Source organism: Tachypleus tridentatus, chromosome 13, assembly GCF_004210375.1.
Source record: "Tachypleus tridentatus isolate NWPU-2018 chromosome 13, ASM421037v1, whole genome shotgun sequence".
Classification (NCBI taxonomy): Eukaryota; Metazoa; Arthropoda; class Merostomata; order Xiphosura; family Limulidae; genus Tachypleus; species Tachypleus tridentatus.
Window position 1 is genome coordinate 105,283,226 of NC_134837.1, and position 25,118 is coordinate 105,308,343.

Here is a 25,118-nt window from a genome sequence, read left to right on the forward strand (position 1 = left end):
TCTTAAACATACCACCGGATCTAAATAAAGTTTCACAGTGTGTTAACGCATATCATATAAACAACTTTAACTTTTTATTATCACTTAGAGATTTCGAAATTATGCATTGTACAATGTTGATGTTTGGGAATCTTGTTGGGAATCGTTACGTTGACATCTTATAAATATTTGATTAGAAATTATTTATCCTAGAATAACATAAAAGACTTGTTGTAAATTATAATTCCGTATTGTTTTAATACAAAACTAAAGTCAACATATGCACAAACAAATCGAATAAAAATGTAAATTGAAGTTTTTTAAAAAACGTCACTCTCTTAACATTTACTTCGATAATTCTACGCTATTATCGTTATTCTACAATATTAAAAGCTCCCAATTAAACAAAAATCTCAAAAAGGCTAAACATCTACTGTATAGGTATCACAATGGGGTTGCCTCGTCCATTTTAATAGTGCATTTATGACTCAAGTTATTTAGTCGTTCCTGTAACGGATTTCCTATTGTATATTTATTTTAATATCCATGTTTATTTCAGTTTAATAATTATTTAGAAATGCGTGTAAAGTATCCTGTTAAATGTGTATTGTGAAAGCCTCGCTTGTTCTCTAAATTTGTAGAAGATTTTCGAGAATTAACTTCGGACGTTAGTAATTCTATAAGGACATTAGATATATTCGTCGGAGAAAAGTCAGTTTGTAAATAACGTGAGACTGAGCATTAAGCGACGTGTAACAATATCAACATAGAATTAATTCGGTCATCGTGAACCGTTGATAAAAAATTCAGTTACAGGCCAGATAGAAGACTTGGTATTGTTTACAGGTTTGTAAAACTTTTCTATATAAATCATTATTTGTAATAACTATTGTAATAACCGTAATTATAAAGTATATTGCTGTTTGTATATAAAAATATATTTGTGTTAAGAAAGAAAACTGTGTGTATCAATCTTGTTGGTAAATATCATAAATTTAATACATATCGACATTTAATTAACTTTTAAATTCAAAATTCAAATTGGAAGCTTATCTGAAATAAATTGCAATACGTAACATTCCAGAAACAAAAATGAAGTGTTTACAGTCTCCAGATGTAATTAAACTCATAAAACAATCAATCTGAATACAAACATATCACTAAATCATGTAGTTCTCCAGTGATACATTCCATGGGACATAGCAACAACACCAAAGGAGTAATGACTATGTCACTGTGTGTTTAGGACACCAGCAAGTTAACTATATCCTATAATATTTTTTCTAAACTTCAAGTGCATGCTCAAACTTATGAAAATGTGAAATATTTTGAAAATATTTAGAGAAATAATCACTTGTCTGAGCTGAAATAAAAAATTTGCGTGTTTTAAAGTATTGGTTAAATAAAGTGGATCGTGGTAGTCTTTGTTTAGTACCAAGTGTTGAAGTCTTAAGTTCAGTGAAGCCAATCATGACAGGTTTTTATTCAATTCTGACAGCGTTGAAGCATTTCTGTTTGGTGAAATGTCTCACACCCGTTATATTTGTTTGATTTAACCGTGTACCACTAAAGTGAGTAAAGTTGCCTATGGCTGTTTTCTCGACTCAGTTACGTCCATACTGAAATATTAAGTCAGTAAAGCGGCTTTTGAAATTTTTTAATATTTTGTTTGAAACGTTGTGTTGTAAAGTCTTCATAACAGTCTCTTTTCCTTTACTCAGTCCTGACCAGACTGAAGTGTTGCTCCCTAGTATCAGAACGGTATATCTGTAGACTCACATCATTAGAAAACGGGTTTTGATACCCGTAGTGGGCAGAACACAGATAGTCCATTGTGTAGCTTAGTGTTTACTTCCAAGCAAATAAACACACCGAAGCGTTTCGTAAAATAGTCCTTCTTTGAGGCAAGATTATTTTAGTTAGGCATATCTTTAGTTCTTATTACATAGCTCACTCTTATTTGAAGCGCAGTTGTGTTTTGTTTATTTTAAATTCACTGTTTTCTAACTGGTGCTAATCTAGAGATTATTAAAGAACATTCTTATTTCTTATAATGTTGTTTTCGAGTGGCTTTTTTTTTTCAGCCGAAAAGGTCACCAGAGATTTTTCGAACGACCTGTATTATGAAATAAATTTATTTGTGTGTTCATACTATGTCAATAAAAAAGCAGCAAATTTTAGATCATTGTGTTTCTGTTTGATGCTCATTTGCTAGCAGTACTGATGTTTCATGTATCGTTACCATGGTATAATTCCTACTGCTTTTATTAAATGTTATTGATTTCTACCTCTTCTGCTTTGTATGCTTCTATAAATAAATGCTTTCGTAGCTGTTATATTTCATTATCATTGTTAGTCTTGGCAAACTTCTTATAATATGAACAACTTAGAATATTACACGTGTAACTGTCTTAGAACATCTGCTTTTTCTTACTGCGTACATTCCGTTTTCATAATTAAAGACAGGTCTTTCTTTGTTAAAGAGTAAAATGTGTGATGCAAAATTTCATTGTTATGCTAGAACTTAAGGTTTATTTACGGATTCCTATAGAAATGTTAATATAACAAAATTTACTTATGCAACAGTTCATATTATCGTAGGAAATGCTGTAACTTATCCTGTATTTTGACATCGTACTTGGTTAATATCCATAGGTTTAAAAATCTATAATTAAAATAAAACTCGATTAATGGCGCTAGTGTCGTCTAGTTCCCTGCCTCGAGAGAAACTTGAGAAGAACGATGATCTCAAAATGACGTCATTAGGAAGGAATAATCAGTAATGACGTCATCAGGTCGACCAATGCGGTTCCACGGGTCATCACCAATCAACCGGCATGCTGTTGTCTGCTGTATGGAGAGCAGATGTCTTCTACAATGATCCTTAGTCTCAACGCATGCCTATTACTTGCAAGACTCCACGTGTTGGGCTGAAATAAAAGTATCCTTGGGTAGAAGAACCGCTGTAAGTAGCATGGAAACAGAGAGGGAACAGAGCACCTCAGTTAGCACCAAGACCTTATCACACGATCCTGGGTAGGTTCTAATCTCTCCTAAAATAAGTATATTTGTGTGTAGTTGCACAAACTCATATGGTGAGGTGTTAAACCTAATATGTTAAAAGAATGTAAAGTTGTCACTTAATCCTTCATCACTTCCTTTTTTTTTCAGGAAAATGTTTATCGGTGGTCTAAGTTGGCAAACAGCTTCAGGTTAGTGGCTCTTCTTCCATGAACCTGTATGTTTTAAATATGATATGGTTGTAGGTATTGTGGTTATCATATTGTTCAATGTGCACTAGTTGTAGATACTGTCGGCACCATATTGTTCAAAGTGCTCTAGTTGTAGATATTGTTGTCATCGTATTGTTCAAGGTGCTATAGTTGTAGATATTGTTATCGTATTGTTCGATGTGCTGCAGTTGTAGATACTATAGTTAGAGTATCGTTCAATGTGCTCTAGTTGAAAATACTGTAGTTATCATATTGTTCAATGTGCTCTAGTTGTAGATACTGTAGTTATCATATTGCGAAATGCATTCTAGTTGTAGATATTGTTGTCATCGTATTGTTCGATGCGCTCAAGTTGTAGATATTTTTGTTATCGTATTCTTCAATGCGCTCTAGTTGTAGATACTGTTGTTATCATATTGTTCAATGTGCTATAGTTGTAAATGTTGTAGTTATCATATTGTTCAATGAGCTATAATTGTAGATATTGTTGTTATCGTATTGTTCAAGGTGTTCGTTCTAGTTGAAGATACTGTAGTTATCATATTGTTCAATAAGCTCTAGTTGTAGACACTGTTGTTATCATATTGTTCAATGTGCTATAGTTGTAAATATTGTAGTTATCATATTGTTCAATGAGCTATAATTGTAGATATTGTTGTTATCGTATTGTTCAAGGTGTTCGTTCTAGTTGAAGATACTGTAGTTATCATATTGTTCAATAAGCTCTAGTTGTAGATACTGTTGTTATCATATTGTTCAATGTGCTATAGTTGTAAATATTGTAGTTATCATATTGTTCAATGAGCTATAATTGTAGATATTGTTGTTATCGTATTGTTCAAGGTGTTCGTTCTAGTTGAAGATACTGTAGTTATCATATTGTTCAATAAGCTCTAGTTGTAGATACTGTATTTATCGTATTGTTCGATGTGCTCAATTTGTAGATATTGAAGTTATCATATTGTTCAATGAGCTATAATTGTAGATATTGTTGTTATCGTATTGTTCAAGGTGTTCGTTCTAGTTGAAGATACTGTAGTTATCATATTGTTCAATAAGCTCTAGTTGTAGATATTTTTGTTATCGTATTGCTCAATGTGGTCTAGTTTTATATACTGTAGTTATCATATTGTTCAAAGTGTTGTAGTGGTAGATGCTGTAGTTATCAAATTGTTCTATGTGTTATAATTGTAAATATTGGTGTTATCGTATTGTAGAATGTGGTCTAGTTGAAGATACTGCAGTTATCATATTGTTCACCATGCACTTATTGTTGATGTTGTTGTTATCACATTGTTCAATCTGCTGTAATTGTACACATTGTGATTATCATATTGTTCAATGTGCTCCAGTAGTAGATATTGCAGTTATCATATTGTTCAATGCGCTCTAGTTATAGATATTGTAGTTATTATATTTTTCATATGATGCAATTTTAGAGGCTGTAGCTATAGTATTATTTAATGTGCTCAAGTTGTAGTTATTGTAGTTATCGTATTGTTCAATGTGCTGTAGTTGTAAACATTGTGATTATCATATTGTTCAATGTGCTCCAGTAGTAGATATTGCAGTTATCATATTGTTCAATGCGCTCTAGTTATACATACTGTAGTTATAATATTGTTCAAAGTGCTGTAGTTGTAGACATTGTGATTATCATATTGTTCAGTGCGCTCTAGTTGTAAATATTGTAGTTATCATATTGTTTAATGCGCTATAATTGTAGATATTGTTGTTATCGTATTGTTCAAGGTGTTTTAGTTGAAGATACTGTAGTTATCATATTATTCAATAAGTTCTAGTTGTAGATACTGTAGTTATCATACTGTACAATGTGCTCTAGTTGTAAATATTGTAGTTATCATATTGTTCAATGCGCTATAATTGTAGATATTGTTGTTATCGTATTGTTCAAGGTGTTTTAGTTGAAGATACTGTAGTTATCATATTATTCAATAAGCTCTAGTTGTAGACACTGTAGTTATCATACTGTACAATGTGCTCTAGTTATCATATTGTTCAACGTGCTCTAGTTATCATATTGTTCAACGTGCTCTAGTTGTAAATATGGTAGTTATCATATTACTCATATCAGTGACCTGCATTCCGTATTTTCACATACAGAGAAACTGAGAGAATACTTTAACAAGTACGGCGACATCAGGGAAGTGATGGTAATGAAAGATCCTTGCACTAGGAGGTCACGGTAAGGTCAGCTTTCTTCTTCCCTGTGTAATTTAATCTATTTTGTTTAATCGGATGATTATATACTTTTTTGACACATCTGATAATTTAAAATTTATTTTGCGAATTTTTACCCTTAGGCTGTGTTGTAAATGATAAATAATAATTATGTGACTTATTTTTTAACTCGTTGTCTCTGTATTATATGAGCAAGAGGAATCCTCAATAGTCGCAGGACTTTAGAATACATTAATCTCTGAGACCATCCCCACCACTTTTTCTTAGTTATATTTTTATGCGTCATCAATGTCAAGCATGGGGTGCGCGTATACCAGGTTGTGTTTGATTAATCTACAGAACTTCAACAAGCCTACCTTCAAATTGAAATTATTTTACGGAGGATTAGAGTAAATTAATCTATGAGGCCGTTAGCGTGATCAAATACGCCAATCGAAATTGTATTACTTCCTGAGTCCAACACTGTGAATGAATCTGAAATTGGTCAAGAGATGACGAAGCTATGAACTCAAAGTTTGTACTTGAAAAACGCAGAGCTGTTGTATGAGCTATCCCGCCGCAGCTAAAAATGCACAGTAAAACTGCTATCTCGCTTCACTGTTATTTGATATGTTGCCTTATGTATTAGAGCACCTAACTCCTAGTCATTTATCCTTAATACCAAAAAGTAAGGTGATCTTGATCACAGAAATGATTTAACTGTTTACAATTTTGTTATCGAGTGAAAATCTAAGTTTTCATTAGATGCTGGTTTCCTTTTTAATTGTTTGTTTGAATTTCGTTCAGTGTAAAACTAGAGGGAAGGCAGATAGTCATCACCACCTACCACCATCATTTGGGCTACTTTTTACTAACGAATGGGATTAACCGTCACATTATAACACTCTCATGACTGAAAGGGCGAGCGTATTTGGTGGGACAGGGACTCGAACCTGCGACCATCAGATTGCGAGGCGAACGCCATAACACCGAGCCATGCTCGGCTTTTAAGTTTGAATCCCAGTCGCGTAAACATGCTAGTCCTCTCAGCAGTAGGGACGTTATAATGTAACGGTCAATCCCACTATTCATTGGTAAAAGAGTAGCCCAAGAGTTGGCGGTGGGTGGTAATGACTAGTTGCCTTCCATCTAGCCTCATACTGCGAAATTAGGGACGGTAGCTCAGATAGCCCTTGTATGGCTTTGCGCGAAATTCAAAAATAAAAAACAGAATTAAGGAAACATAGAAATGGCACAATGGTCTTCGGTTCCGTATGTACGAAATGGGACTACCGCGTGGAATTATTCACTGGTTATCTAACTTTTTGGAAAATAGAAAATGTAGAATAAACGTAGAGGGAACTTTCTTGGAGCTCTTCACCCCAAAAGCTGGTGTCCCTCAATGAGAGGTGGTTAGTGGATGCACGTCACAGTTCGTTGATGATGTAGCAATTTGGAAAAGTGTCCCTTTACCAGAAATAGCAGCCACTAACTTACAACCTCAAATAAACAGATTATGTGAATACTGCCAAAAATACAGAATTAAAATAAACACAGCAAAGACACAATTAGTGATATTTTCAAAATCAACGAAACATCAAAAAGTTCAACCCCAGATTTTCATGAACAGAGAGCTTCTCCAGACTGCTACATCTGCAAAATTTTTAGAGCAAACATATGATTCTAAAGTTACCTGGATTAAACGTGTAAATAACATAAAAACTAAAATTTGGCGAAGAATAAACTATATTAGGAGTCTAACTGGTAAAAATTATGGAACAAAACCTGAAAACATAATTAAAATATACAAGACATACATTATACCTGCATGGATTAACGTAAGTGAAAAACAATTGCAAACCAAACTCCAAACATTACAGAATACATTAATTACAACAGCATATAGAGTACCTAAAACCACTTCCTTAAAGTTCATGCACAAATACTCAAATACACAAAAATACCAGATTGACTTCTACATAGTACAATAAAATATTTTGATAAAAATTGGCGAAAAAATGACAGCTATTGCATATATGATGAAGAGAGACCTAAACATCTCTTCCCGTTAAACTTGTACATTTGATCTTTAAGCTAAAATCAAGTTAAAAAATAAATAAATAAAAATAAAATAAAAAATAAATAAAAACAACTTAAAAATATAACAAATAAAAGTATACATATAATAATAATAATAAAAACTATTGCTAATATAAAACAGACCACCTAGGTTCTGGACTTATTAAAACAATAATAAAATAAAAAAATGAAAGAACAATATACATGGACATGAGTTAGAGTTATCCTTATCACTCTGGGCCTCTGTATTTACTTTAAATGTATTAATAAGTCCACTCAAACAATGTAATGAAAGGTGGATGAGGTCTAGTGTACCTGACCTCCTGGGTATACAAATTTATATACCCAAACACCTAGAGAGAGAGAGAGAGAGAGAGAGAGAGAAACATAGACAACTCATACATTTCACAAACATTTGTGAAACGTGTATTTTCTTTTACTTCCTCAATTCTGTAATCCTGGAGTTTCACCAAATACCGACAGATAATTACTAATGCATGTTAATTATAAAAAATCTTGTGGACGAGTTTATTTCTTTATATTAAAAAAAAACTAATATGGCAAACGACTGTTAACCATCAGAAAACTTTAGGGAGTGTGCGTTTAATTTCACTTTAAAAACTGAAATGTAATGTCGGTTAATTATCAGAAAACTTGTGGGTGAATTTGTTTAATTACATCTAAAAACTAATATCTAATGTCTGTTAGCCTTTTTTTTTATTTATTGTTTAAACAATCAATTTAACTAACTAATCTTTTGGCAATATAACAACTCAATATATTTCTAATTATAGTATCTAAATATTAAATGTAAGTATGAAATACGTGATAGAGCAACAAACTCTTAGTAGCAACAACAGTATTGTTATTAATAAATCTGATAAAAGAAATACTTTAGTTATTCTGGATAAAATTGAATAATTAAGTGAATTTGAAAACATCTCGAGTTGTTTAAGGAAATTTATGAAGAGAGTAATAAAATGGCGAAGATGTCATTTTGAAACTAAAGAAAGATAGTGTGTTTGATGTTAATCTTTTTATCTGTTACATATTATGATTAATCCCGGACGAGTCTCCGATTTATTATGTTACATACATATTACGATATCAGATAGCCAGAAGTTTTAATTTATATGTTAATTGAATGTTAATAAAATATTATGTTTATGATGTTTGCCAACAAGATTGATATACACATTTTTTTTTTCTCAAGACAAATATATTTTAATGTCTGAACAACAATACATTTTATAATAATGATCGCCATAAATAGCTATTATGAATAATAATTTATTTACAAAAATTTTACAAACTTACAAACAATACTGATTCTTTTATCTGACCAGGAACTGAATATTTTATTGACAGTTCACGGAGAGTGAATTAATTCTATGTTGATACACAGATGCACTTGATGGGAAAGCTAGCTATATCTATTCTTGGTTGGTCTCATGCGGTTTATAAGCTCCCTCTTTACCGAGAAAGGTATTTAATGTCCGAAGTTAACTCTCTGAATTTAAACTGTTTATAATGTTCTAATTTACAAACTTTCCTGGCCAAGTATCTGTAGTTTTCCGATTAATAAGCGTTTATCACAATTATAGTTTCCGAGGTTTACAGTACACTGACTATAGCGAACCTATATTATTATTAAAACTGTCTCCCCGCGTGTTATGATCTATAAACTTAAAGGCGAGGTTCTAAAAAGTTCAGTGTCCAACAGTACTGGTAATTACGTAAATACATACATTGTTGGTTCTTACGCTGGAGAATTTTATATAAATTTAGAGAATAGATGGGACTTTTACAATAAGCATTAAACAATATAAGTTACATATATTTCTAAATATATATATTTAAGTAAATCAAATATCAATATTAAAATAACTATCTAATAATAAATACATTACATTATCATACTGCTGGTGTAGCTACTGGTTCCAGATTCGCTCCTTTTTTTGCTGATACTTTCTATTTTCATGAAAAGCAATGGTTCGATATCATCTTTTAAATACTGTATTATTGGTAATATGGATTGTACTTTTACTGTTTTCAAGGATATAGATAATATTTCCCAATTTTTATAGTGTCTGTTAAATAGCCAGTATAGAATTACTGTTAAACATCATCAAGATCTTAGACCTACGTTTTAGACACATGATGTCTGTGGTCTCACACCGCTAAAAACCTGGTTTCGATACCCGTGGTGGGCAGAGCACAGATAGTCCATTATGAATAATTCTAAACAAACAAAACTTTGATGCGGAGCTTATTAAGACAGTGAATGTATTATTTTCTTTTTCATTTATTTAAAAAAACTTCGTTTTTGATATAACTTTAATGTATGTTGCAATTATTATATCTGCTTAATTCTTCTACGAGGACATTAAATATCTTCGCTGGTAAAAGTCAACTTGTAAGGTTGTGAGACCAATCAAGCTAGCTATTTTAAGCGATGGATGACAATGTCAATTCATAATTAGTTTGCTCGTTGTTGACCTGGATCGTTGATAGAATATTCAGTTCTAGACTGGATATGAGATCCAGTATTATTTGTATGTCTCTACAATTATTGTATACTAATCATCATTTGTAATAACTATTAGTAATAACCGTTATTATAAATTGTATTGTTTTTGTATATTAAAATATGTTTGTGTTAAAAAAGAAAATTCTGTGTATCAATATTGTTGAGAAATATCACAAATTTCATACAGAATAACATTTAATTAACTTCTAAACTGAAATTCAAATTTCCGGTTATTTGGAATAGTAGTACGCAAAGTACGTAACATAATATATCTGGGACTTATATGATACCGGAAAAACTTTTTTATTGCGCAAAGCGCAACGCCTAACTTCACGAAATTTTTATCTTGTCTGCATGTAGATTTGCAATAGGTGTCACAATTTTCTTGTTTCTCCTCTGTTTCCCGTCACGGAGAACCTTATTTTTCTTCATTCTCAAGGTGCAAATATGACATCATGAATACGTCACACATAGATGTAATTCATTGGCGCCAGAGCAATTAATAATAATCTCTCTATTTACGAAATAGTAGAATTGATCTTCCAAAAATAACTTTTTAGACTAAATAGGTAAATCCATAAACATCATTACGATTACCTGACACTCGCCATGACAAAGAATGTGAAGGTTATGAACTCAAAACAAATGTTATTTACATTTATTACGTAAGTAGAAACACAAGAACCTTCTTGTATGTTATAATATGTAACATAGAGCAAAACCACATTGAACTATCTGCCTTACCTGCAACGAGAAATCGAACTCTGTATTCTAACGTTGTAAGTTGATAGATTTACCTGGGGACGGTTTTTAAATGTAAAACCTAAATAACATCTGAATTGGATTTTTTTCTTTCAACGACTCATCGAAAAAAGGCTTCTTCAAACAACAGAATGAAAACAATTGGAGTTGACTACCAAATATGACTTTTTCTTGAATTAAGAACCCGATTTTGCCTGGTGTTTAAGTTGCTTGATACGTAATATGTTAAATGAGGATTCCAATCCTGGTCACACCAAACATACCCGCCCTTTAAGCAGTGGAGGCGTTATATAGTGACGATCAATCCTATTATTCGTTGGTAAAAGAGTAACCCAAGAGTTGGCGATGGGTAGTGATGTCCAGCTGCCTTCCCTCTAGTTTTACACTGATAAATTAAGTATAGCTAGCGCAGATAACCCTCGTGTAGCTTTGAACAAACTTCCAAGTGGAGTAACCCATAAGACTAAAGTACTTTTAGTAATTTGTTAATGTATGTTATTCTTATAGTATTTTTAATGTATGGATAAACTAAATTTCTGTATTTTTTTATTTTACTGACAACATGCTTGAAAAATTAAATTGAAAGTATTTTATTCATGAGTTGTTTGATGTAGTCATGTCTACTATATATAAATTTTATAATAAGCCATTATTATTAAAATATTAAAAAATGATGTGCTCCAAAGAATTGCAAAACAATTCTAAAGTTCTCCATGAATGTGAAAGTTTATAAAGATTGTAAAGATTTTGGCATATTTTCCCATGAATTTTGCTTCCGCTACTCATAGGATTCTGCATGATCACAGAGGTTTGCCTCATTAAAGGGTAAAGGCAATCAGAATCTGTTATTGTGTAATGAAATATTAATATTCAATTGGGAAATTCTATTTTGTATAGGCCCAGCATGGCCAAGTGTATAAGGACTCGGCTCGTAATCTGAGGGTCGCGGGTTCAAATCGCCGTTACACCAAACATGCTCATCTTTTCAGCCGTGGGGGCGTTATAATGTGGCTGTCAATTCCACTATTTGTTGGTAAAAGAGCAGCCCAAGAGTTGGCTGTGGGTGGTGATGACTAGCTGCCTTCCCTCTAATCTTACACCGCTAAATTAGTGACGGCTAGTGCAGATAGCCTTTGAGTAGCTTTGCGCGAAATTCAGAACAAAACCAAACAAACGAAACCTATTTTGGGTCTTTTAGCACCTATTTAAAGTGCTTAGTTGCTGTAGTGTCAATTATAGTTTTTTTAATTTTACAAGTTGTTTGAGAACTTTGTTTAAAGAAAAAATTGAAAAGGTTTTAGTTCATCGCGCATATAAAATTCAAGCATTTGTGAACTTTTGCATAAAGACTTTGACAAAAAAATGATTGATTTCCTTATTTATTTAATTGATTGATAAGCTCCAAACAATTTTAACGGACAAAATATGAGTAAACTATTAACATATGAAGTTCTTAAATAACCAGTCTGTATAATCTTAATATATAGATATAAGTAAATATTCTTTACGTATTAAAAATAAAATACGCACCCTTTTATGTAGAATGTATCCCCATGTATAATCTAGATGTATTTTCATAAAAGGGTGTCGCGAACAGCATTTTTTTTTCAGATATAAAGATCGTATTTTTCCAGTGAAACATCACATGTATCTCCCCAATGTACTAGTTCTTGTTGGAAGCAAAGCTAAATCATTTCCACTACAAATAATCTGCTGATGCTAGCAAAATAGATGAAAAAAATAATAAAGTTCATATTTAAGAACACTTACAACGTTAAAATCAGGAGATTGATTCCCCGAGGTGAGTACAACAGATAGCCCAATGTAGTTTTCCTCTAACAATTGTGTTTGTGTTTTCGCGCAAAGCTATTCGAGGGCTATCTGCGCTAGCCGTCCCTAGTTTAGCAGTGTAAGACTAGAGGGAAGGCAGCTAGTCATCACCACCCACCGCCAACTCTTGGGCTACTCTTTCATCAACGAATAGTGGAAATGACCGTCACATCATAACGCCCCCACGGCTGAAAGGGCGAGCATGTTTGGCGCGACGGGGATTCAAAGCCGCGACCCTCAGAATACGAGTCGAACGCCTTAATCCACTTGGCCATGCCGGGCCGTTGCTCTAACAAACAACAATATAAAAGAATGCAGAATAAATCCAGTGTGTTGGAGCACACACACACTAACGAAGTGTGACGTAGTCGTCTCTTTCTGTTATTATAAATACTAAGCTACACGTTGGGCTATCGGTGCCATACTCACCGCGGGTACAGTTATAAACCGTTATACATTCCTCCAAGCCATCTGAAGGAGGTATCAAGATCTTATATAAGGTGAAGCTGAATATTAACCAGAATAATCCAGCTTATAAATTACTGCAGTTTGATAACCTTATAGAAAGTTTTCATCTACTTCTAGTTATGATAAACTTTAGGCGAGTTCGTTTAATTATTGTTCAAACATCGTCTCTGTTAATTCTCAGAAAACTTTATTTCCAACAACAAAGTTGTTTAAACTGATTCAACAACATCCAATTCTGCTGTAAGCTTCTTTGTTGTAAATAGATAAACATCCAAGTACTATTATTACTGTGTATTTAGAAAGTTTCAATGCACGTACATTACACGCAAAAGCATCATTTTTGTGTACACCTGTTAATGAAAATTTTGCAACATTCTGCTTGCTAGCTTAAATGTTGGTATCATATTGTTCTAATAACTTGCTTTATTTTGTTACACGTAAAAGGACTTTAGTTGCACATTCGTGTCACGAAAGTTAGCCACAAAGTAGTCGTGTGTGTGTTCATAACAAGATATCATTGAAACATTACGTTTGTTTTACAGTAAACAGGGCTATCCAAGAAGCAGTTCTTTTTATCAGAAACCTTGAAATACAATCTAAAATCAGGCAAGGTATTCTTTGAATATTGAATTATGAAGCATATGTGAATTAAGATAATGTAAAAAATTGCTTATGTTATAAAATATATTTTATGTTATATACTCATCATAAATCTTGAAGAAAGCTCTTTCCTTCCTATTTTAGATATTGAAGTTTACAGTTAAACAACGTTAAAACGACTGCTCTTTATTGTGAACCATTATAATGGTTCATAATAAGGATTATAAAGAACTGTACACAATCGAAAAAGAACGTTTGGGCAGAAAAAACATCTTGAATAGTAAAGATTCAGCTAAAGCAACACTTTAAACCTTTACTATTGGTTGTTAAGGCTGTACACGTGTAAAAATGCACACACACACACACATACAAGCATATTAGTTTTTCTTCTTGCCAGTCTACAACAAAAAATGACTTGGTATATTGCACCAAAACTTTAAGAATACTAAATAAGTTACTACGATGGTCATAGGCGTAGTGAAAAGTTAAGTGTTTATTTTATATTTTACGTGAGCAAAAAAACATTACATTAACAAAACATGTAAACGACGTTATAATTACCCCTTCAACTTAACTTTTTTACAGATATCTCTTGTTCCTTAAAAAACAAAACACAACAACCTTAAGTACAGGGTGAAACAGGAATAATAGATAAACATTAGATGTCTCTAACATGTAGATACTTAATGCTTTGTACACTATACAACTGGTGTTTTTAGGGACCCACACCATGTATCATGTACGAAGTGAAGGAGTAAAATAAAATTAATATATATAATATTAAATTTTATTACAAATATTCGTATAATAATTATTTTAAAATACAGGAATATTTATTTTAAACGATGTTTTAGAAAATGTGTTTTATTTGAAAAGGCTGCTTTTCTACTGGTAAATAAGTTTTCGCATTTAGTGGGGCTGTGTATTAGTCTAGGTATATATTTGTCTATTGCTGTACATTATATATATATATAGAGAGAGAATTTATTTATACAGAAACCATAAATGCTCACTATGTTTTCACGCAAATTTTCAGTTGTAGTTTGATATATTTACATCTCGAAATAATGCAGTCAGATAGTCAATACTTACATAAAATCATCTATGTTTGTTATCATTACAATGTATAAAGTTAATTCCAGTTAACAATGTAAATAAAAGTTGGGAATTTACAAACCAGCAAATAGAGATAAAGTAAGAAAACAAAGCTGGACATACTGTATATGTTATCTGTTCAAACTAAAACTTTCTATTTTGTCTCCACCAGATGGAATTCCAGGTAACAGCATGTAGTCAAGATAAGAGTAGTGAGAGATATTACTTTCTAAAAATTAGAATAACTCTTCTATGAGAAAAACATTGTTATGGCCGAAAATTGATCTTTTACTTTACACGTGTGTGTGTGCTTGATTGTCTTGAGATAGTGTGAAAATCATTTACTTAATTTCTGTTTGTTGTTTTTTCTCACAGTGGCTTTGGTTTCGTTACATTTGCTGACCCAAATAGTATAGACAAAGTCTTAGCAAATGGACCTCACGAATTAGACGGGAAGAAGGTAAGTTTATTATTTAATAAACTAATGTAGAAGCCCGTCAAAAAAAGATGGGAACACAATGGAACTATTCAGAAATAAATTGGCAATATACAAAAGAAATATAAGATTTCCTTTCCCAAGAACATGCTTTATACTATTCCCGGCTGCACTACATAGAACGGAGCAAACATGCTACATACAGGTGCATCGGAATAAAAGATTAAACATACGATGACCATGTGATTGCATACGCAACTATTCTCCTTTTGAGGAAAAACTGTCCTGTTCCCTACAGATAATTGATATCTTCGACCTGTTTTAACATAGGTTTTTTTTCTAATACTTCCCAAGCATAGACTTGCGCTAATTTCTGACTTATTTTTTACAGGTGTTGATAGGGTGTTAATGTACTTCTGTGCCTTCGATCACGTGAGTCTTCTCAGCTTTCATAAATTGTTCCTACCTAGTTTGACGTCATACTGATGTGATGCCACACATACAACGTCATGCCTGATCTGGTTCCGATAACTCTTTCCTTGACAGGCAGAAAAAGTGTCGATACTTAGGAGATATTTAGGCCTATGTTAGTTATTAAATTTTGCCAAAAGTAGAAAGGGCAATCAAAAGAGGAAGTAGTAATGGTTAAAATGTAGAATTGGACTCATGAAATTCAGAGAAATCGATCACGATTGACCGACACTTGGATTTTATATATGTTAATAAGCAAATACGCTTTTATACACATACATACGTTCGTACACGCTAACACACACATATATAAATATACATAGACACAGAGACAGATTTTGGTCCATTACCAAATAAACAAGCGAATAAATTCGCATCAAAAAATGCTCGTCTATTCGTTATCAAGAAAATAAAAAAAAACAACGTAAATTTGTTCACGGAAATACTTGTCTTCCGGAGATTCCCTTATAGAAATACTTGTCTTTGTGTTACCAAGGCAACAAAGAAGTAAACGTGCTTTAACAGATACTTTTCAATCTGTTGCTAAACGAACTAGATGGATTCAAATACACCTTTCAAAATTCAGCATTTTCATATGTCTCTTTCATGAGGATAAAGCACTGCAGATATATATATATATACATTATTTTTCAGAATTCGAATCCCCGTCGCACCAAAACATGCTCGCCCTTTCAGTCATTGGGGAGTTATAATGTTCCGGCCAATCCCACTATTCGTTGGTAAAAGAGTAGCCCAAAAGTTGGCGGTGGGTGGTGATGACTAGCTGCCTTTCCTCTAGTCTTACACTGCTAAATTAGTGACGGCTAGCGCAGATAGCCCTCGTGTAGCTTTGCGCGAAATTTCAAACAAACAAACAGTTTTTCAGAAACAATGATAGCTATTGTTTTACCTTTACGTGTTTCGTAAGCCTACATTTAAGCTTAAGAGCGTAAGCTTATTACTAGCTCAGTTTTGTAGATTAGGTACACTGTTAAGGTTTTTGTATAGGTATATATATATAATGTTTACCAGTACAGAGAAAGAAATGTTAATAGAAAGGACTGTAGATCTATTACAACATTGGCTCTTACTTATTTGTTTAATATTGTTTTCTAACTCTTTACATGGTTTTATTTCAGATTGATCCAAAGGTTGCATTTCCCAAACAAACACATCCGAAGGTAAGGCTGAAAATATGTTAATTATAAAATATTGCATATAAATCCATAAATTACAAAAATATGATGTATAAATTTTATGTACCTCTACATGCACACCTAACATGTACAACAAAGTATACATACGTTTTCACTGCAGTCGCTATATTTTGTTTGTTTGTTGTTAAACGCAATACTACACGAATTGCAATCTGTGCTTTGCCCACGGCGTTAATCGAAACACGATTTTTAAGCCTACATACTTTCCTCTGAGCCACCAGGGGAAATAGTCGCCACAGATGTGTACTGATTTTAATTATGAAATCATAAAATGCCAGCAACTACAAACACCTATAGAAAATGAGCTTAACTCCTTATTATGTTTCGGGTCTATCTGACTAACACTTGTTTCTATCATGTCGTGATGGAATAAATATGCCTCTGAGTTTGTTATAACACTACATAATTTATTATATTATGAAGTATAAAATAGTAAATTCCATTTAAACTTGTCTGAAATTAGATCTGCTCAATATAACCCGAAAATTAACAGACTTACCAAAATTATGAACACAGTGGGAATGTTAAGTGAACTGTGCATCATTTAATTGGTTACTAAGGTGCTATGAGCGAAAGTATATAGCTTTATGTGCCAGCATCATGCACGCCGTCTGATTCGAATTATATTGTTCAAAAAAGACATCTGACTTTGTATTTTTAAGTGAACAGCGTTTTCACATACTAGAGTTATCGACAAGAACAAAGTAAAAACTAGTTTATTTTTATTTTTCTCAGTTGTTTTTAATAATATACGGAAATACTTTAGACCACTAATTAAAATTTTATAGTACTTGCTTTTGAAGAATAAGGAAAGCCTATTTTTTCGTAGTACCAACTCAGTCTCTGCCTTTTCTATACGCTTGAGCCACCAAGGGGCTCAAGCGATAAATAAGTCTTAAGACTTATTACACTAAGCATCTGGTTGACATAGTCGCTGTAAGTACAACACGTATTGTCCATTTGTACTTCACAACAAAAACAACACAAAAACACACATATTTTTTAATATGGCAGAAGACATCTTCACATCACAAGCAATCAATGCGTGTCCACCTGGGATGGCTGTAATATACTTCTCCAAACCTTTTATCTTGGCATCGATAGGAGCGCCATCACACGCTGACAATAAAATTCATAAACTAAATGTGATCATTGTATATGACAAATTCTATCTGAATATAACAACAACAAAATATATGGAACTTTACGATATGTCTTCATTTAATTTTAGTGCTCGAGTTACCTACGAAGTTAATTGTCAAAAATCAGGTTTGTGGGAGTAGAAAAATGCTCCTATTTGATAAAATGTCTTGAAAACGTATTATTTTTCAAAAGTGATTTTGGGCTATCCAGATCTCGTTGTAATAGCCAAATGGTACTATTAACAAATTTATGAGCACAATAAACTGTAAATTTTACTAAATTTGCTTTGAAATTTTCTAGAATAAAGCTAATAAAGTATACGTAGATTCCATTGTATGTGAAACTATCTTTTTATACCCGACTGTCCACGTTTAGACAAATCTGTCCGAAGAGTTAGTCGCGAATGCTTTTGATTAGTTGTCTTTCTAACATATCAGCTTAAAAATTAGAGTTGCATGACTGCTTGCAAATAACCCTTGTGAGCTTAGAATGAAATTTTGAAACAAACATCGTTCCAAGTATTTACGGAAGTGCACTTTGTTTTCTGGGGTGAATTAAGGTTCATAAAGGCCACAGCGTAATACACACGCTAATTTACAGTGCAGTTTTAAACCACCAATATTTTGTGCTTTACAAGTGTATTTTAAATGGCGAAATGTTTTGTTATTTTCTAAAACATTCGGGTCAATGCACGCCGTAGTTTTCAACCACAAATGCTAGGCCATTTATCATTAGTAATATCACAGTATCATTTGATTTCTTTTTTTCATTTCTCAGAAAGTATTAAAATGTTTAACAGTCAGCGAAAGACTTCGTATTGCAACATATTCATGGAACCATGTGAATAGGACACGTGTTTTACCTTATCTTTTTTACTGTAGCAGATACGTCTGAGTCCTTAAGAGGTGGATGTCTCTTTGAGTCAACTATAATGTCCTTACATGACAACGTACGTCAAACAAGAAACCTGATCTTTTGACATGTAACATTGTGCTATGCAGTTCCGGTTTGTGCTAGAAAATCAATCATTTTAAAATAGTCTGAGAATACGTGTAATGCTATGAAACACGCTAATTCTTTTCGCTTATAATAATCCAAAAAACTCGTCATGAATAATAGTTACTAATCTAAACGTTTGCCCTTTTTTATTTCTCAGGATTTTTTTTTCATTACTTTGCTGTAATCCTGTTGTTTCTGTATTGTATTTTCATCCACCAATTTCAGCATCTATCAAAGAATATTTGTGCATGATTGTCAGTAATTATAATATATTAAAGTCGTTTGATAACTAAACTCTGGTACCGTGAAACAGAAAAAAAACCAACAAAAATGTATTGTATTGGTGTATCGTCGCGAAAAAACGTGAGAACAGTCATTTGCGTATTTAGATAAGGGCTAGATGGGGCTCAGCTCCATGGTGTATGGTATTAATGGGGCCCATTAATCATTTTATTCTATATAAAATTACATGGGATTTAGGCCCACAAAAATATTAGCCTCTGAGCCCACACAATCGTAAATCCTGCAACTGAGAACAATATCACAAGACATGCACTTAGGTGAAAGGTACGCTTATCCTTATGCTATGCATTCTCCTGTAGGTGAACTGCTGTCTATCATGCCATGCCCTACCACAGCGATGAGTTAGAAAATTGATGATTTTGTAATAGCTGAATTTATTTGATCCACGTTCAGTGTTACATAGGTCCTTCTCTAGAATACTGTGTATCATCGAAAAAGGCATTCATCGTTGAAACTTCGTAAAGTTTCAAGTTTCAGATAATTAGTGAAATATTAAAACGCACATATCTTTTATTGTGTATCTAAATACAAACCAAAAACTAGAAGAATTGATTACGTATAAAAGTGGCAGTCAATGATTTAATAAAAAGTAAGTTTCGTGAAAGAAACTTATTGCGTTATTTCTAATTAACGATGCAAGATGTTTCTGGCTCTTAATGTTCTGTGAAGATTCAACTTAATTTTTTAACACATTCTCAAAACTACTCGTGCATTTTTTCATGATATCAAACTGTTTGAGGTGGGTATCAATGCTATCTCACAGCGACGGCCCGGCATGACCAAGTGTGTTAAGGCGTTCGACTCTGAGGGTCACGAGTTCGAATCCCCGTCACACCAAACATGCTCGCCCTTTCAGCCGTGGGGGCGTTATAATGTGAAGGTCAATACCACTTTCGTTAGTAAAAGAGTAGTCCAAGAGTTAGCGGTGGGTGGTAATGACTAGCTGCCTTCCCTCTAGTCTTACACTGCTAAATTAGGGACGGCTAGTGCAGATAGCCCTCAAGTTGCTTTGCGTGAAATTAACAAAAAACAAAAACAAAACAAACTCACAGCGATCGGTTCAGATTAACAATATTTGTGTGTGTGTGTGATGGTAGAACAAAAAAGAGATTCATGTTTTTCCTGCCATCAAACAGTACGTTTTAAAACAAAATCCAAATTAACTATAGCCAGCATGAGGTCATTGTCCTCGTGCAGGTAGGTATCTCGTTGTCAACCAAAGAGGTTAATGCACGGAACTAGTACATTTTAAGTAAACTAACTTAAGTTGAAGTCAGCCTGCCGTTTGGTGAATACCAAATTACGTCATTAAAAATTAATTGTTCTGTATACTAGAATAAGTATTACGTCATCAGAGCCTTGTACCATATTATGACCGAAAAGTAATGCTTTGCCTCAGTGAACTGTGTAACAGTTTTGGTTGCGTAGTATAAGATATGCACGTGTAACAAAGTTGATAAGTAGTCTCAAATCTACATTTCAACCCTGATTGTAAAAACGTTCTTTACTGATTTATTAAGGGGATTTAATTGTAGAATAAAATAAAAAATAAGCCGATTCAAAATTTATTAAAAATAAATGTTACGATACTAAGACAAAAAACTAAAACTTACTTCAATTATATAATATTAAACATTGACTCGACAAACAGAAGTAATTATGCCAGATGATATGATACTAATATTTTCTTACCATATGACTTGACTAATAAAATGTCACTATCTCAGTTTGATGTTGATACATAATAATTTTACAGATTATAGTTCGACTAATTACCCCAGTTCAGTGGGGTACTATTAACACTTTATACATTTTGTTTCGACCAATGTATCATCAGCTCACTTCGATGACGTCATACAAAATCTTTATACGTTTTTAACTTGACCAACAGTCCATTGTCACAGTTCAATGATAGCCCATAAAACTTATCCACGTTTCGACTTGACTACCACAGTTTAGTTACATGATACTTAAACTTGATGTTTTAGCATGACAACACATCGTTACTGCACTTTAATTGTATAATACTTGTATTACATATGATTTGGCCCGGCATGGCCAAGCGTGTTAAGGCGTTCGACTCGTAATCCGAGGGTCGCGGGTTCGAATCCCGGTCGCATCAAACATGCTCGCCCTTTCAGCCGCGGGGGCGTTACAATTTGACGGTCAATCCCACTATTAGTTGGAAAAAGAGTAGCCCAAGAGTTGGCGGTGGGTGGTGATGACTAGCTGTCTTCCCTCTAGTCTTACACTGCTAAATTAGGGACGGCTAGCGCAGATAACCCTCGAGTAGCTTTGCGCGAAATTAAAAAAAACATACATATGTTTTGGTTTTACCAATACATCATAACCCTAGTTTAGCTCCCCTCCCCACTGGCTTAGCATTAAGCCTGAAGGCTTAGAATGCATTTCGATATGTTGGTTGAACTTCCCCCTCCACTAGTGGAGTATTGGTAATTATGAATGCTTATAACGCAAAAATCCGGGTTTGAATATCCGTGACGTGCATAGCACAAACAGACAATTTTGTTAGGTTTCTGCTTGACAAAAAACAAGCTCTAAACACTAGTTTAATTGTTTAGTATTTACATTTTACACGTTCATGTTTGACGAGCACATTATTTGTGACATTGATAACCATGGGTCGAAATAGTAACTTATTCTATGTGATATTAACAAGGTGTTGGAAATTAATCTGTCAATAATTCTGTTTCGAATAGAGACTACCAGGTTCTCTCTTTAAACTAGGTTACCCTAGTGGTATAGCAGTGTGTCTGCGGACTTACAATGCTAGAAACTAGGTTTTGATACTACTCATGGGCAAAGCACATATAACCCAGTGTGTGACATCGCGCTTACCTTAACAAGACTAACAAAAAAGTTTAAACGAGGGCTACTGTACTGACGGGGTTGCTAATCAAAATTAGCAATGTTAAATTATCGGTAAAACAAACTGAGTGTGTTCGTAATTCGTTTTGTAACTAATCTAATCAATATATCGTTGAGTTATCACTTAACAAAACAAAACAATAGTGATATATATTTATCACTATTTATTGTAAAAACAACAACAACAAAACGAAGTATGGAAATTTTTAGCTTTCCATGCATTAATGTCTTTGTAGGCCGTTGCTAACTCTGTACCACAGTTCCTCAAGTCAGTTAAATCTCAAAATTAAAGCTATAGATGCAACGATATTTGAAATAGTTCTACACCAGATGTCGAGTTGCATAACAAACAAACACGCAGCCTGAGGAAGTACACAACATTTTGAACTAGACAGTGTTTACTTTCGTCAGTATCGGGTTTATCTAATGTGCAACTTAATTCAGTTTTTCAAATGATATTTTAAAACCCTATGGTCCAAAATGTACAAATACTGGTTTTTGTTTAATATTTTCTACTTCAACAATTTTTTTTTTCTATTAATCTATCAAAAGTACATAGTTTTCCACACATATACATCAGTGGCTCAGTGGTAATTCGGAGGACTTATAACGCTTAAAATTGAATGAACAGAGCACGGATATCTCGTTATTTATATAGCCTTATACTAAAGTAAAAAATAAACAATCTTATTGTTTGGTTTTGAATTTCGAGCAAAGCTACACGAGGACTATCTGTGCTAGCTGCCCCAAATTTTGCAGTGTAAGACTAGAGGGAAGGCAGCTAGTCATCACCACCCACCGCCAACTCTTGGGCTACTCTTTTACCAACAAATAGCTGGATTGACTGTCACATTATAACACCCCCACGGTTGAAAGGGCGAGCATGTTTGGTGCGACGGTGATTCGAACCCGTGGATTACGAGTCGAGTGCTTTAACCACCTGGCCATGCAGCTTGTACATGAAAGCTATTTTTCAAGGTAACTTATTGGTTGTTTTTTATTTTAATTTCGTTATTCTTATCATACGTTAAAATGTGTTTTTTCTATCTAGTTTTCTCGTCGTTCTTACAAGATGTCAAAGGTGTTCTTCTGCATGGCATGTTCGTTTTTCTTACTACGTTTTAAAAATTGTCGTTCTAGTTACGCATTCGTCATTTTTACCATTTACTAAAGTTGTTTTCCACTTGATTTACTGTTTGTCGTCACGACATATTAAAGCCGTCTCACAGCTTATTCATTCACGTATCGATAAGTAGGACTGTTATAATTATCTAATGTTAACATCTGGGTCAAAGGTTATAAACAGCCTTACGCTACACAGGCTACTGTCGATGTGTTTTATAACTGCTGTTTTTAATATCAAGCCCTACCACGTCTGGAGTCTATTGATGTGTTGTTAAAATGGACAGAGGCCATATTGAAAGTATTATTTAATTTCAGTTGAACGATCATATTATTAAAATGAAACGAATTTTACTGTATTTCAATATTATTATCTTTTAGCGCCGCCTATGATAGTTTTTCTTGAGAAGTTTATTTCACTTATAATCTTATACTCCTCTAGCACTGTAAAAGTTGTAGAATGTACGGTTTTCCTGTCATCCCTGCGTTTATAATCATCAAACTTGTGTTGCGCCAGCCCTGTTTAGTTATCCAAAATTGATTACAGTGCTCAAACACGGCATTGTAGATTTACGTGTCTGTCAAAATAACTAGGAGGACCAGCTAAAGCACAAGAGGTTACGTTTTTAAACCACATTACTATCTTATTAGTGATTTATGGAACGCTAAGTCTGAAAGCGAAAAGCGGTTCCTTTTATGAGCGGAATACAGAAAATACATCCGCTCGAACTAATTAAAATGTCCTGTGCTAATAAGCTACTAAGTTAACAAACGTTCTATTAATTATGCTAGAAATACACAGCGTATACTGTGAAGCAAAATATTCCAACTATCTTTGGTGAACTATATGCCTCCGATTCGTATGTGTGTCTGAATAATGACTTACTACGATGTATCTACTGCTTTTATGTCCAATATTTATACGTCGATCAAAGGTTAAATTTCAGAAATTCTGGGAAAACATTTAAGTTTTAGCGAAAGATGGCATTGCGAGATATATTCATATTAACAATCTCTTGAGTGTTATTGGTTGAATCCTTTTAATTTGTAAAAGAGTAAAAGTACTAAAAGCGTTTGTTTGTATATTTTTTAAAGTTTCTTAAAAGACATTTAATTTATAAAAAAAATTGTTTTAACAGAACCTTCGTTCAAGATTATTTTATTAGGAAAGCTTTAATTAAGGAAAGTTAGGTACAAAGGGTTTTTGTTCCCGCAGAAATGTTGTCTCAAGTTAAGTTTGTTTTAACTAGAAAGCTTTAAGAAATACACATGTACTTCTGTTCTTTTGATTTTAGCTAAACAGAAATGTGCTAAATGTAGAATCACTTTCCTAAAAAGATAAACAGGAAGACGACAGTGAAACAAGTTAGTTTTCTGAAAAGTAATTTTCATTCGTTATTATTTGTTCTGTGTTTTCGTATAGACTATGGAACAGTCAAACAAAACAATAACAAAAAAATGCTTATTCAAAAATTAGAAGATCAGAATGCATTGTTTCATCAGTTGGGTACTTTAACTGTTTGTGTTATTTTCAGTTGTAATATTAACAATTTCTGAGGAGATCAGTCCCAAGTAATATATACTGAGTTAACAATGCAAAATGAACTTTATGCTAAAAATAGAATAGTAATAAAACTAAACAATAGAAATAGGTACATTAAACAATATTGTTAATGGGGAAAAAATAAAAAATAAATAGAGTATGTGTTAGTAACGGAATACTAGTGGTTTGTTTCATGTTTGTCATTTTCTATCGTAAATCTAATTTTTTATCGAATAAA

The 25,118-nt window shown here is 33.1% G+C and overlaps 1 protein-coding gene across 1 annotated transcript in view; it reads left to right on the forward strand.

The window, feature by feature from the left end:
- The first annotated feature begins 2,811 nt into the window (after window positions 1-2,811).
- Window positions 2,812-25,118, forward strand: part of LOC143239074 (RNA-binding protein Musashi homolog Rbp6-like) — a 120,200-nt gene continuing 97,893 nt past the window's right edge. The window contains exons 1-5 of the mRNA XM_076479869.1: window positions 2,812-3,015; window positions 3,151-3,191; window positions 5,337-5,418; window positions 15,133-15,217; window positions 16,804-16,845. Coding sequence (XP_076335984.1) covers window positions 2,954-3,015; window positions 3,151-3,191; window positions 5,337-5,418; window positions 15,133-15,217; window positions 16,804-16,845 — 312 coding nt within the window. The 5' untranslated portion in view covers window positions 2,812-2,953. The remainder of the gene's footprint in view (window positions 3,016-3,150; window positions 3,192-5,336; window positions 5,419-15,132; window positions 15,218-16,803; window positions 16,846-25,118) is intronic.